The sequence below is a fragment of the Eurypyga helias genome, unplaced genomic scaffold (genome assembly GCF_000690775.1).
Source record: "Eurypyga helias isolate BGI_N326 unplaced genomic scaffold, ASM69077v1 scaffold1045, whole genome shotgun sequence".
NCBI lineage: Eukaryota > Metazoa > Chordata > Aves > Eurypygiformes > Eurypygidae > Eurypyga > Eurypyga helias.
Genome location: NW_010253166.1, coordinates 146,509 through 162,142, shown reverse-complemented (window position 1 = coordinate 162,142; position 15,634 = coordinate 146,509). Strand labels below are relative to the sequence as shown.

The window sequence follows — 15,634 nt, the reverse complement described above, 5'->3', positions numbered from 1 at the left end:
TTAATGACGGATCTGGAACTGCTTTTGTTCTGTGACCTTAATGAAAGGTATGATACAAAAAGAGAGGCTGCTGAAGCATGTAGGAAACAGCCCTCTTCAAAAATCAGACTTTGTTAAAATCAGCTTCCAGAAAAGATTGAGACAGACTACTTCGGAAGATTAAAGGAAAGGCCATTCCATCAAGGAAACAGAAAAGAAATCTTCAATTTCTGAATAAACAGCTCTACTATACTGATCCATGCGACCTTTTCCTACATCCTCATTGCCAAGACCAACATCTTTCTTCTACAATGCGAATGATGTCATATAAACTAGGCAACACAATGATAACTGGAAAATTTGACCCAAAAGAACGACGTCGGCAGAAATGGATTAAACCTGAGAAGACAATTAAACAAGGACTTAATTACAAAACTGAAATTGGTGGTCTGAAGTATGAAAACCAGCCAGAAAGATCATAGTTACTGATTCTAAGCTCAGTAAGTCCTACCAAGCAAATATGCAAATTATGTCCCTATCTAAGCCTGAAAAAAAATGGGGCATATTATGATTTTAGGGTGGCTTTCCTTCAGATTATATCAAAATGATAGATGGGAATGATTTGTGGCATGGGAAAGTTTGCTCTTGTCACAAGGGAAAGAACTACTAAAAAGGCAGCCTTGGATTCTCTCAGGGGTAAAGGTTTTCCTTATTGAGATTATTTATAGAGAATTCGTCTTTATGGTGGGCGTATTGTTTTCTTTTTCTCTTGAAAATTCCATCCGTTCCTTGTTATTTATTTCAGATGTTCCACATGAATGAAGCATATCAAGGTGTTCTTTGTAGAAAAAAATCCATCAGCAACACAGTAAACTCACCATCACTGTAAGTAAATTCAACAATCAGAAAAGTACTAACATTTGTCAAGAATGTTTTGTCTTTTCCCTGCTAATCAGCTAAATGCGTGGGAATAAATGGTGTACTCTAACGTGAATCATCCACATCACAGAATGTATGTATGTATTATGTATGGTGTGATGAATTTCTCTCCAACCAGATCAGAACACTAGTGAGCAGTCTGCATATTTAAAATATTTCCTGAGTTGTATCTGCCAGGAAGGATGCTTTGCATGGGAAACTGATTGCTACTGAGTTTTGATTGTACTTGCAGAACTGGCTTTTTCACAGCGGCTGATTAACATAATTATATTTTACCAGGATTAGTATACCACACTGTCTTCTATATTATTAACAGTTCTATTATAATCAGTGTGATTATAATACGAGTTTCCTTTCTCTGGAGCTTTTTATTCTTCTAGATTTCTCATTAGTGATTCTAAGGAAAATAATACCTTCCTGTTTAATTAAAATATCCCATGTTCATGCTTTCATTGATAGAAAAGGATATTTAAAATCGGCCTTTAAAACCATATCAATCTAAGAATGTGTATATTTATAAAATCCTAAGCCACTTAAGGATGACGATTAAATGACTTAAAATTCAGATATAAAAAGATACAACCACACATCATTAAGATTTCAGGACAAATGCTTAGAGGGCTATAATTGCAGATTATGTCCTTGCCCATCTTCCAAACTGTTCTTCAGATCGTGCTGACTCTCCTCTGGCCCTTTGATACTCTCCTCCCCAAAAAGACTGCAGGAGGTAAACCAGTATACCATGTCCCACAGCATGTTTTACACCTCCAGTGTCACATTGTACCATGCCCGTTTTATGAACAGAGAAGCTTCTAAAGGTAACACATATCCAGGCTGTCAGGAGGCATAAGAGCTACAGGCAAAGTGTTTTCTGTATGCAGATCATAAAGATGCATCTTCTGTTACAGTGATAGCGTGGGAGTATTCATTTTCAGGTTGTTCCTCAGCCAGCTCTGCAAAAGGGGATGAAATGATGACACACAGTGGTCACAGAAAAGCTGATCTGTTGTGTTAGAATCTGGGCTTGGTATAAGACTACAGTCTTGTTTGGTGGGTTTTTTTTTATGCCTATGAATGTTGCTTCTACACAAAACCTCCCACCTTTACAAGTGACTTGGTCTCTCTGTTATTTTATTTCTCTATGGCATACAGTACCACATAAAAAACACCGCAGAAACAGGAGAGTTTTCCCTCTCTCCACCCCTTCCTATTTTTAACAATTTATATGGACCTTTATACAATAACAGATGCTGAGAGCCATGAAACTGTGAACTGTTCAGCACTGAGATTCTAAAATGCCATCCTGATGAGTACTGAAGCAGCTAGAGAGATTTAAAAAAAACCCACAAAACAAAACAATAAAAACAAATCAACCAACCAATAATATAGTCCTTGAGTCAATCCTACAGCTGGTGTAAATCAACACTACCTCCTCTGACTCCTATGTGATTCTGACAATATCAGCCCCTTGAGACTGGTCCTCTTCATGTAGTAATGTGGAGTATCATATTTAAACACAGCTCTAAAAAATGGCAATACTCATTTTGACTGCCCTTCACCATTTTTAACAGAACAATGAGGAAGGAACAGACTGTTTCCTTACTTTTAAATGAGGTATTTTCCTTTAATTCCCTCTTTTTTTGGAAAAAAAGGGGAATTGTAAAGGTAGTTTTCATTTCCATCCTTCTTTTTTAATTGAAAGTTAATTTTCTTTTTCAATGAAAATTGGAAAAGATAGTTGAAGACGGAGCTCTCCAGAGAAAATATAATTAGAAAGCAGTTTCTTCAGTGAGGAGTGATTCAATAAGTGACATTCATCCATTTGAAGGTACAGGATCCTTAGTATTATTAGAATGGGCTCATTTTACAGCTGAGTACCTTGTGTCTCTGCCCTCCCACCTGTGGGTGTTGTCTTTCAGCAAGCTGTACAGCAGCTGCTAGAAGACACTGAGGCAAAGTTTGAGACATTGCATGTATCAGTCTTTCCCTTTTGAACCATTTGTAGTTCTGTATCATTAGAAAGAAAGTGGTTTAGATAAGCAAAACTGATTTGTGAATCTAATGGGCAAATCCTTGCTTAAGCAATTAACATTCTTCCCACTTCACATTCCCTTCAGATTTGAATTGTTGAATAATTTCTTGCTTCACATTCTAAATACCAAAGTAGATTGTTTCTTGTAGAGAAATGCTTTTATATTTTTGTCCAGAAGTGACTGAAGTATGAGCTTGGTCTTTGTTTATTGCATGTAAAGTGTCCCTTTGATATCTTTCAGATTGCACAATACCATACAAGTGCAAATTCTTTCTGTATAATTGCAGTAATTGTCAGGAACTGCAGACTTTTCAATAAACTGTTGGAGGTGGAAGAAAACTGTTCTTGCAGGGAAGATTTATTCTGAATTTGCCCCAGAGAAAATGGAAGGATCTGCATGCTTAGCATTAAAGAAATGATTACAGTGATTATGGGTTTCTTAGTTATAGAACTCACAGAACAAAAGTGCCTTTAAGAAAGATTTAATGTCTCACTGTGTATTTATTCCTGTATTTGCCTGTTTGATTTACTGTATTTAAGACCTTTTCAAATTATAATGTTTTTTTGAAAGAGTGAACTGGTACAAATCAGAACACTTTTACTATTTTAAATGGACCAAGAAAGATTGATTTCAGCTGAAAGTCTGATTAATGAATTCTAACCTGTTCCAGATGTGGATGTTCCATCCTTTTTAATAATCTGCTTGTCGAAAGAGCTTTTCAAAACAAAGTCATCAATCAAACCAAAATGAGCATCTATTTCTTTATTCAAAATCAGAAATAGCTTAGCAACCCATACTGTATCAGAGAAGAGTCTGATTTTTCCACATGTAAAACATACGTAATAAGACAATTATTGGTGGTATGGTCTCAATCCCAGAGACAATAGTATTATATTTGATTAAGACACAGAACATGTTTAGTGCTGACTGAAGGATGAAAAATTAACAAGCATATTTGTCAAATTCCAATTTTATAGAAACAAAGGAAGTAGAGGATTATATTAAAGCAGTACTTCTCTTACAACAGACATGCAACACCTGTGTAGGTCCCACTGCTGCTTTAGAGTGGTATCCCTCCCTTCTTCACAGCATACTTCTGTTAGCTGTATATGAAATAGTACACGACTTTCATGGCAGCAGTTCCATTTCATGATGTATTTGTAAGACAAGCAAATTTCTTGTCACAGTATTCATCAAGGATGTCATTCTTGGCATCAGGAGGAGTTTACACTTTGTACGTTTACAAGAACTCTTCTTTTTTCCTTTCCTACTCACCTGATGACTCTGCCTGCAACAGTTGGACCCTCTTAGTTCAGTCCATCTGATTTTTCATCCCATCTTTATTATTTTCTGTCCATGAAACTGAACAGAAATGGCTGCCAGGGGATTCTAATCTGTCCTGGTGAAGCTTGCAGCTTTCAAAGAGTGTACAGCTATACGAGTAGGAGTTCAAAGAATTCACTTGTCTCATAAAAAGTTTGTTATGTTTTGCTTTCCATTTTAAAACCAGAACTCCAGGTTATTCAGTGTCAAGAAGTCTTCTACACTGAAAGACTCAAGGACTTCACCAAGGCTACAAACTAGCTGGTAAGGGGTTTAACAACTAACATATGAGGGCACTCCGGCTAAGGATACAAGAGTTTCACTTTCTTCCCATGTGACTTCAGAAAAATACTTTAAGATGTTGATTCCTCATCTGTGAAATGAAAATAATCTCTTTTGCTTAGATGGGAGTTGCTGGATGAGCCAGTAAGCCTATTACCTATTTGAGCAATCTGAAACACTAAATAACCAATGTGCTGTGCTGCAGAAAAATAAGTTTGTCTGCGTCAAGAGTAGCCTGGAAGCTACTCAGCTCTTCTTCATTAATAATGGTTCACTGGTTTAGACATTTGATATGTATTCAGATCTTCTCTCTGCCCCATGAATCTTCAAGGTTAGGTCTGGCACAAAGAAAGGCTGCTGCTACAATGCACTAAGAGATCACAGGAGCCCCAGATGGTGGGCATTGGTCAGAGGTCACCAGTTAAAGGCTTTTTTTGTATGCAGGACATTTGTGCAAGTAGGAAAAACTAATAGCTTTGACTTCAGGAGGCCAGACAGTCTGCAGACAAGCACCATGCAGATCTCCAGACCGCCCTGCGAAGGCTCCTCAGTTCTTGCCCTCAGCACTCCTATTATTCCCTTGCAATTGCTGCCAGTTGGCTTGGTAACCATGGACATATTTGAACAGCTGAATTCTTCCCTCAGTTACACTTGGCACCACTACAGACTTCAGGGGAGCTACAGGGTGTAACTGAGGGCAGAACTTGGCTCCCAGAGTCCACTACAAACCAAGTCAAGGCCACCAAATGCATTTTTAGCCTCAATGATTTAACCCGTACCATTTGCAAAAGGAACTTAAAGCATTAACTGTATCATCTTGCCTGAGAAAGCCTGGCTCTTTCTGTTGGGCATAAGATTATGTTGTGCATGAAGCTCTGTCAGTGTGCCAGTGAGTGTGGAAACACACGCGTTTCGCGTACCCCAAGCGCGGGCTCGGTGTCACTCACGCTGCAGTCCACCCACCCATTGCACCGAGTTAAGCCAGCTTCCAGAGCTGTACTTGAAACAGTGCTTTGTTTTAACCACATATTTTTATTTCATGAAACACAGCTAAGTACCCTGAAACTAAAGAAGTATTTTTTCATGCCGCTATAATTTGTGAAATAATGAGACATTTTGGTCTGTTAACTCCTCTTAAGTCTCACCACAATGTTATGCTTTGACTTCATTTGTGGTTGCAAAATATTTACTTTTCTCTTTAGCAGATTATATGAAGCTGTGTATTTTGTCTTGGGAGATATATACATATATTTTTTTATATATTTAATCTTAGTAGTAGCTGTTAGTAAAGCTACCTTTGTGCTCCAATCTGTTCTCGCATCCTCTTTAAAAAACATTTACCAGGATATTGTGGATTTATTTTGCTATGTTTTCTAAAAAAAAAAAAAAAAAAAGGACATATAATGATGGTTTTTTTCACTATTCAGATCCTATGCACACAAAGAAGTCTTCATTTGTATGGGGACTATATTCCCCAAACAATTATTTAGTAACATTAAACTTTCCCTCATTAGAAATTATTAATACAAGGTGGTATTTCTAAAACTGCCAGAGGGAGTTAGAATCTTAAGCCTTCTAAAAAGTCAGAGTGAGCTTTGATTACAACAAACTCCACAGTAAAGGAGACAGTACTGACTAGTTAGGATTAAAGCAGCAGGACACCCAGACTTACCTTCCTTCCTTTTTTACCAACACACACTAGCTTCAATCACCAAAACCCTGATGATCACTCATTTATCAACTGAGCTGCTATCCAAGCAAAATTCAGATGGTGAAGATCCAATCCAAAAATCAAACAGCTACAGTGTTCAGGAGACTTCTGGTTCTACATTTGAGCAACCTGTAGTAACAATGCTGCTTATACAATATGACCATGAGGTAATTAAAATTTTAATTTAATGCTTGTAAGAGGTTATAATATCCTTTGAAAAAAACAAATGTGTATCTAGTCATACTTCTCTCCCCCCACCGCTCCACTGAGAATTCAAATATGACTTCCCTATTGCTGGGGAATGCACCTTCACCAAGTTTTTTCTTGGTAATCAGAGTCCATCTCAGCTAGTACCTTTCTCTCTTCATTCCCTATCAGCTTAATTCCTAGATGTCTCCACTGCTGCTGTTATCACGGGGTCTTCTCTGTTTTTCCTACAGAGTCTCTAAATCTAGTAGCTACTGAGTCTTGCAGGGATAAATTTGGCATCAAGGGACAAAAAAACATGAAAAGGAATTTACTGCACACAAAGACAGTAACACTCAATTATTCCTGCAAGCTAAAGGATCTTTTAGCAACCTTTTTCATAGTTTCTGTGGCTCTTACTTAAGTCTGCTCAGACTTTCATCAATTTTAAAGACATACAGCACCTGAATCTGGAAGAGGTTTCAAGAGCTGTATCATCAGTGCCAAACAGAAAGACAAAATAATCCCTCTATTTTTATTCAGCGCCTCCTTTTTCTAAACACAAGCATTTGCATTTGCTCAGTTGGCTACAGGATTTTAGAGGAGGAAAGCCATGTTCTGTTGAGCCTTCCACAGAAATCTCAGATATTTTTCACATGTAGCTTTTCCCATATATATGGCATTTTACTTGGCTATCTTGAAATGCCGTTTAATGTTCCCACTATGCTGCTGCTGCAGAGTCCTATCAGTAATCTTAATTTTTCATGACTTGTCAGTCTGTATGTGATCTGCGATTCCTGTCAATTAGCTTCTAATTTCTGACCTGAAACTTGAAACTTGAGAAAAGTAGATTTTCAGAAGTCTCTAGACACCTAAAGAAAAGCACCTTGTTGCATTAAAAAGGGGCTTAAAGAAATAAGGTACCTAATTCCTGTTGACTTCCCATGGAAAAGTGCTTAAAATATTTAACGACTTCTAACAGTTTAATTAGCTGCTTGCACGTGTTGTAAAGTCCCTAAAAATACTTTTGAAGATAACAACCTTTGCTTTCAATTTGTGGATTGTTTCCTATTGTGGAAGCAGAGGAAAGACCCAAAAATGAACATAAATTCTATACACTTCAAAGTCTCTTTGCAGTGGAGAAACAGGATAAAGGAATGGTTTGTTGTACTTTGGACTTGTGGACCTGTGCTGTCTTTTAACCACACGTCCAGATATAAACAATCTGCAACTGGGAATCTTTATGCTAAATATCTTTATTAAGAGATTCCTAAAAAAATATTAAAGTAGCTCAAACTGGGTCAAAACTCCACTCTTCTTTTTTTTTTTTTTCTGAACTGAGATAACAAATTCCTGACCTGTGTTTTTATTCTTATATGGAATTAAAACAATCTGGGGGAAGGGAGGGTGAGGAGGGAGGAGTGAAGGGGAATTTCTAGTTTTTCCACAAGACAAATCTTGGAAAAAGATGAATTAATTTAGCAAATAACAGATGCATATGGCTTCCAAATGTCTCAGGTTTTTCTGAGCTTGTGAGGAAAAATTATGATGGGGGTTGTTGTCTTTGATACCTAGAGCTGATCACCTACTTTCTCCTAGTAGAGTCTCAGGTTTTCTGAGGCTTAGGTTACATAGGAGCCACACAAGCTTGATTTAATGAGACAGTCTGACACTTGTCTTGCCCCTCTGGACAACAGAACTCAGATTGCTGAGAAAACTCAAGCTGCTGTTTCTAAACCAAACATTGAAAGCTACACTAAAGAATTTCAAAGCAAATGCTGAGGTGATATTACAATAATCACGTATATTTTAGTTATAGCCAGAGATGAAATCCTACATAGTAATACATACCTAGAGAAAACATGATATGAACCCAAAAAATTCTGGGCCAACTGAAGTAAAACACTACATATTCATCCTCCCTTTCAAAGAGCTTAGCCAAGACTTGACTTGGTCCAGAGACAATTTTCCTGGCTGCAAAGAGGAAGAGCAGACGCCTATAAAACTTTTTTCAGACACATGCTTTCTCACTGTACTCTAGAGGTCAGTATGGCAATGCTTGTGAGATTTGTCTGTCTTAACACGAGAATATGTAGTCAACTGCCTTCCTTGTGAAAACACATAGATTTAGTCCTCAGGTAAGAACAGAATCCCAAGAAATTAAACTAATGGATTCTAACAAACCATGCAAGCCTAACCTCCCATTCCACATGATCTGATTAAGGACACCGTTTTGTATTCTCTATGCCACCACATGCTTACAAGCCAAACTATTTTTGTCGGTATAACAGTTAGGAGCATAAATAATACCTTGAATTTCTGAAGCTCTGGTTTAGCTGTTTTAAATTCTCTTGACTAGAAGTAAGGATGTATAGTAACAATCTATATATAGTGAACAAACTCTGAAAGTAAGAATTCCTCCCAGCTCTTTCGAAAACTTAAGCAGAAAATAATTTTGCTTAGGTATATCTCTGTCTTTCAAGGTGATGAGTACTCTTGAGAGATCACTTGCAAAGCCCAAGATTATAGCTGATTCTTATTAACGTACAGATTGGAGATACATGAATGTAATTTCCTACCCATATTTAGTATGGACTGTCCTAATTTGGAACTCCTGCTTCAAAAGCCTCAATGGAGGTGTTGAAATAGTGCAATAATTCACTTGTCCTCCCCTTGTACCAACTTCTTTGCTTCCTGTAACTCTTTTAACCGCACCTTTAATAGTTGTTATTTTCTCCCTCTTCCTCTATCCCTGCCATACACACAGAATAACAACAACTCTCTGGACAGAGGGCTTTATTTCCTTCCATCCCTACACCAGCAGCTTATTATTTCACTTCCCTGAGCAATACTAGATAGGACTTTCTGCACAGGTTTCAGGATTGCCTAAAGGTTTGAGGTCAAAGGGTTGATTATAATATTTGACTAGATTACATTGTTGGAGTAAAATTTATGCCCTTTATCTTGGTCCTTATTATGTTAATCTGGCAAGTAGCCAGGCCCCAATTAAAAGTGTGCATATGTATACATATAAGCATGTACGTGCCAGAATGCTAAGCAACTGAGAATCAATAGACACCCTCAGAGCAACAGTAGAAAAGTATTACTCAAGAATATCACTGTATAAAATTACAGTAGGATCACATTCCAATTGTTTTAATGAAATGACCACAATATGGGGTGTTGTTTGGTCAGGGTTAGCCATAAAATTCTTAAATTAATCCCTAACCTGTATGTAGTAGGTTTCATATAAATAATGCCAGCAAGACAAATGGTAATCCCTATATATTGCAACCATAAAAAAGCTTAAGGAGTGTTGCTTTGCTTATTATGGATTTTATCAGGGTTTTGTTGAGTGAAGTAGCAATTAAACTAAATATGCTGTCCCAGAAACCATTTATGACTCTTCTGTCTATGTAGAGCAGATTATACTCAAAGAGACTATGACATGCATTTCAAAACATGCTTTAGGCTTTCTTTTCAATTGCTGTAAAGAACCTAGTATGGATCTCTTCACAAATGATCTGATGAAGCCAAAAGTCTAGTGGGGCAAAATTTTAAAATTTTGGGTCCTATCCCACTTGCCTAATGCAGTAGGTGCTTTTCCCAAACAATTCTTAGGTCATTTATGATGAATTCAATAATCCAATATAGTGTTCTAAAAGTCAAAGAAGTTTTTGAGTTTGATGATCTTTGGAACAAGCCTTGTAAAACACATTTTTCATATAAGTTTTTTTCCCTGGAGTATTTTTGACACCAGAAATCTTCCCAAGGAATTCTGGGGAAAGTTACCTTTTCCTGTGACAGTTTTAACCAAACAGGATCTTATGAAGAAAAAGTGTGCAGAATCAGTTTTATACTGAGGCCCTCCCAGTCCTCAGCAGTGCCAGAGCACCTAAAGATGCTGCAACACTTTAGCCCACAATCTCCTCTAAAAAAGAAGCATATATCTAAGGAAGGATGACTATGGGAAAATCAGTAATTAGAATCTGTAAATAATTAAGCTTACAGGGAGGTTGGCTAAAAATGGCATCTTGTAAGGGAAAATACATTTTCAGCAGTCTGAAAAGACATAGGTTCTGCCACAGTATGTTTTTGACAGTTCATTATCTGCTAGCCCTGCCCATCGAAACGGGGATTTTATGGCTGAGTTCTGCTTCACTGTTTATCTGTGTCATGCGGGTCCAGCAAAGCAGCTTTCATTTCCCTTTGTCCACTTGCGTATATATGAAAATAGATTTTAATAGACCAGCCAGGAGTTTTAATATATGAAACTCAAACTGCATACACCATTTGCTGTCCATGTTCTGATGTGCACCAACAGCATTGTTTATTCCTGTAGTAATTAAGTCTCATCCTTAGTTGGTCTTCTATGATAATTACAGTGGACATGTAGACAGAGACAAATGTGGAGAGAGACAAATTGTGATAAAAACATATGGTAAATATGCACTCAGATGACCTTTTTAATTAAATTACAAGAAAAATATTTCCCTTACACAATAAAACTAACAATGTGGATTGTCACAAAAGTGACAAAAGAATGCTCTTGTAGGTGCAATAGTCCCTTCAGACTTGAGACTTGTATTCAGCTCCTCTCTCATAAGCAGTTTTTGTTTCACAGAGCAAAACCTACCTGTTCTGTGCTATATTTCTCCATGTGTAAAACTCACCCTGTCTGTCACATTAAAAGAGCAAGATGTCTGGGACAGAGGCTGTGTAATTATTGGTTGATCTCAGCTGAGGCTGCTAAGTGCTGTATGTAAAACAAAGATTCTTGGATTTGGCTCGAATTCACTGCCAACACTTTAGGTTAGCCCCTAAGCTGCTTTAATTTTTAATTAAAATACATCAATAGTACAATTTGAATGCTTGTACCACTGTTGTTTCCAGCTATACACTAATTTTGTTGTCCTCATTTACACAACATTTAATTTTCTAGTTGTTATCTGGAGAAATTAAATAGTATTTTTCAGAGCTTTCTTCTTGCTGCTGTGGGTATGCTAGCTTTCTCAAAAGACACCTGCCCTGAAGGTAAATCAGACTCTGCCATCTTTTTACTCACTCCCCCCATGATTGCCACAGGATAAGCGCATCAGTCATTGGCCTGTAATTATCATTAATTTGCTGGTACTCATTAGATGAGCTGCAGGAGAGACTGAAACTGGTGCAATGAAAAGACTGAAGCTGATACATAAAGCCATATTCAGAAGAGTGAAGCTATACACACACTTAACTGCATGTGCACCACTTGGCCACAATACAATTATGACTCTTGTCCCAAAGAAATTATGACCCAAGGCACTGATTCTGCAAGCTTTAAGCAAGTGCTTCAGTGACGCAGTGCTGTGTTGCCTATGTTGCCACCTCTCTCAGTTCCTACCAAGAATCTAACAATTGATGACATCTGCCTAAAATCCCGCTTCTGAATGTCATAAGCCTGCATGAGAACCTCCAGATTCATTTGGGGGAAAAAAAAGATGCTGTCACTGCACAGAAAAAGACTGGAAAACATGACGCAGATGTTTCCTTAAGGCTCAGTAAACAGAAAGCAAATTAAAAACTACCATTTTAAAAGAAGTTCTTTTAGAAGAAGATCACATTTTTTAAATCTTAAAGGCCAGCCTGATGATGTTTTATTACTTCAGGTTGACAGGATGATCACTGGGACTATTCACAGAATATAAAGATAAAAATGTGCAAAAGATCTTTGTCAGATCTGGCCCTACAGCCAGCCTCTCACTCCCCAAGAGCATGTCACATGGCAATACTTCTAAATTTGGCTCAAATTTGGTTTTGGTGCATGCAAAATTTGCCTAGATCCAAACCTGGTTCTGCATCTACCATTTAAAGCTTTTCTATCACACATAGGAACCTCCAAATAAATAAAAATTACAAAGAAGGTTTTATCTGGATGTAGATGTGTTTATAAGAAACTCAGAGTAGTGAAACCGAAACAACATTGGGAAGGGAACCAGAGGCTGATACCTGAGCTATAAACTATCACAGATTACAGTATTTAGAAAGTTCACTAAAACAATCTCTTCTTCAGTTTCACTACATGTAGTCAGCATCCTGGCTGATATTGTCTGTACTAGAATTTGCCCCCATAAAGCCCCAGGGAATCAAGATAAAAGCAGTAGGAGAAACTGAACAGGATAATTTCCTTCCTCCCCAATATTTTCCATGTAATGCTGGCAGTTAAATCTGCAAAGAAACGGTCCAGCAAAGGAAATCTTTGACAATGACTGCATGTGCCACATTGCAGCCCCTTCCTCCCCCTTTTTAGCTGTTTATGCTAAATCAATTTTCATTTGCCACATGGAAAAAAACTGTGTCAAAGAAAAGGATACACTGTGAACATAGCTTCTTCCTTAAGGGCTCCCAAGCTACAGAAAAACTCAGAAAAAAGGGTAAAGTTTGCTCATCTCCCAATAAAAGCCCAACATGTGAAAACCAAAAGACAACATGTCTCAAAGCAGCCGAGGGTCCCTTCCTCTAATCTGCTAATACACTCAGAATATCACATGAATAACCCCCCTCCTCTGTCCCTGATTTATTCTTTCCCCTGTGAGCACCAGTTTTGCTCTGAACACAGAAGAGGAAAAAAAATTACAGCAAAATCAACAGCAACATGACCATAAATATCCCCCAGGCCCCAGAAGAAATACTAGACCTGTGGCCAGACCAGCCCTTTACCGTTAAAGGCCTCTGGAATTTTCTAAGTAAGGACCAACAGATCAGTGAGGTGGCAAGCAAAATGACACTAGTGTTAAACACAAAGGCTGAAGTGAATGAAGGAGAGTTTATACTCAAACTTTCCAGCATGTAGAGTAGGTTCTTTCCTCCCAGCTCACCCTCAGCACAACAGTAAGGTGCCACTTACCCTGTGCCGCTCAGGCCTTTCCCTGAGGCAAGGCTGCTCTCCTGTCACCTGAAGGAAAACTGCTGCCAGCTGAGGGAAGACTGCTGCCAGCTGAGGGAAGCCTGCTGCCAGCTGAGGGAAAACTACTGCCGCCTGAGGGAAAACTCCTCTCCTGCTACCTGAGGGAAAACTACTGCCACCTGAGGGAAAACTCCTCTCCCACTGCCTGAGGGAAAACTCCTCTCCTGCCGCCTGAGGGAAAGCTTGTCTCATCACCTGAGGGAAGACTTCTGTCACCTGAAGAATATCTCCTAACAGAAGGCTCCTCCCCCGTCACCTGAGGGAAAATTTTTCTCCTGTCTCCTGAGGGATGGCTTCTCTGCAGCCCAGGCCTTCCCAGAAGCTGCATTCACGCTGAGGTGTCCCACTTTGTTGTCTGCGAACTGCCCTCCTACCCAACATCCAGAAGCTTCCCCAGCTCACCTAGATCCCCTCAGGGCAGCATGGCTCCTTGTCTGGGAGACTGCAGCCAAGTCTGAGCTTCACAGGCAAGACCAGGGAAGCGGCCTGTCCTTGTCTCACCTTCTTCACAGACATTTAGCAGAGCATGTGCTGGAGTGCAGGCAGAGGAAATGCTACTGGAATGTCACAGTGAGTTTGTGGGAAGATGGGTACAAATTAGTGTGTTCTCGGGGTGGCAGGGTAGAGTAGAGGTACACTCGGGCCTGTTCCAGGGGAGGTTCAGTGCAGCTAATGAACGGGGATGTAATCTTGGAAATAAAGTGGTATTCTGAGGGTGAAAACTCCCAGAAACCAGGGATGAAATTGTAAGCCTGTGAAATGCAGCAAGTGCACTCTCCTACATATTAGCAGGTCCTCAGAACCTTCAGAATCCCTAGAGATTTGTTTGGGGCAGCACAGCGTCCTTTGAAGGGTTAATGGTGATAGAGCCAGATTTCAGACTTCTTTCTTCTTTTCTATACCTTTTTCTGACAGCGCCATAGTCCCTGGGGCTGGAGGGCAATAGTCTGGTGTAACCAAACACAATTTGGGCTTTTGAGTTGAGGACGTGGCTGGAAAGGTTTGTGGGAGCTGTGTGGGAAGGTGAGGCGAGATTCCTGAGGCGGCAGTGGACACAGCTCACACGAAACGGCCTAGATTTTAAGATGCAGTTTTGAACTTCAGCCACTTGATGGCCACATTATAAAATGTTGTTTCAGGTAAAGCTAGTGCTGTCGTTGCAGTGACAACGAGCCTAAAATGTATGAGGTCAGAAAACTATCTAGCCAGCCTCCCATACAGGAGTATGTTTGTGCATGTGTCTATTTTGATTATGTTACTATTTACTTCAACACCTCCCTGAAAAAAATGTATAATATAACATGGAGGAAAGGCGAAGGTTTTATACTAGAAGTGGCAATTCAAATTTAACTCTCTGGTTCCATGGCCTTGGGGTATGGTGGCTCTTTGAAACCTTGGATCCCATAGCCTCAGCTCCCTGAGGATGTGACTGTTCAGGGGCTTGGAATAAGTGTAGGATTGTCTATATACACACTTGTACACACCATAATAATGTAAAAATAGAAATATTCTTGTAATATTGTAATAAATAGAAATATTACTTCACACAGTTTGAGAAAGAACTAACTGTGGTTTGAAAGAGTGGCTAGCCAATCCATCTCCTGATTTCAATATTGAAAGAAAACACACTATAATACATTTGGAGATTTGATAACTTTTCATAAAGAAATGTGGAAATCTAATGGTAGTTTCAAATAGAAACAAGCAAGACACTTCATGTGGAAAGTGGGTACAAAATTGGCATTCTGAAATTTTTCAGATTTAATTTCTTCCTAAGCAAAACATTGAATATGTAAAAATTATTTTTTGACTTTTACAGATTTGAGTTTTGAGCCTTTGATTGAACCCTAAGCCATTCTGGCTGAAATCATGGTCTGAGCCTTTTACCTGAGAAATGCAAACCTGCAGTGCTTTTGACATTTTATTTCTTTTGAAAGTATTGATTTTCAAGTGATTGAAGAATGTATGTGTAATGCATGCAATTTCCTCATGGAATTTTATTCTGATATGGCATACTCAAAAGTTGTGGGACCTGCTGTCATTGCTTGTAGTGCAGTTCTTTTGCTTCTACCATAACCTCAGGGTTACGGGGGCTCATTGGCAGCACTGTGACAGTGTTACTTCAAGAAGTATGGCTTCTTTCAGTTGTCAAGAGCACTTTTGAACATTTTATAAAAGGAAAACAAACAAGTTTATTGTTGCCAAAAGGTCTTGGGAAATACAAGAAAAAGAGAT

General features: G+C 38.7%; 1 protein-coding gene across 1 annotated transcript in view; it reads left to right on the top strand.

The window, feature by feature from the left end:
* The first annotated feature begins 299 nt into the window (after window positions 1–299).
* The window catches only part of ANKFN1 (ankyrin-repeat and fibronectin type III domain containing 1), a 141,309-nt gene continuing 125,974 nt past the window's right edge, over window positions 300–15,634 (top strand). The window contains 1 exon segment of the mRNA XM_010152557.1: window positions 300–433. Coding sequence (XP_010150859.1) covers window positions 300–433 — 134 coding nt within the window.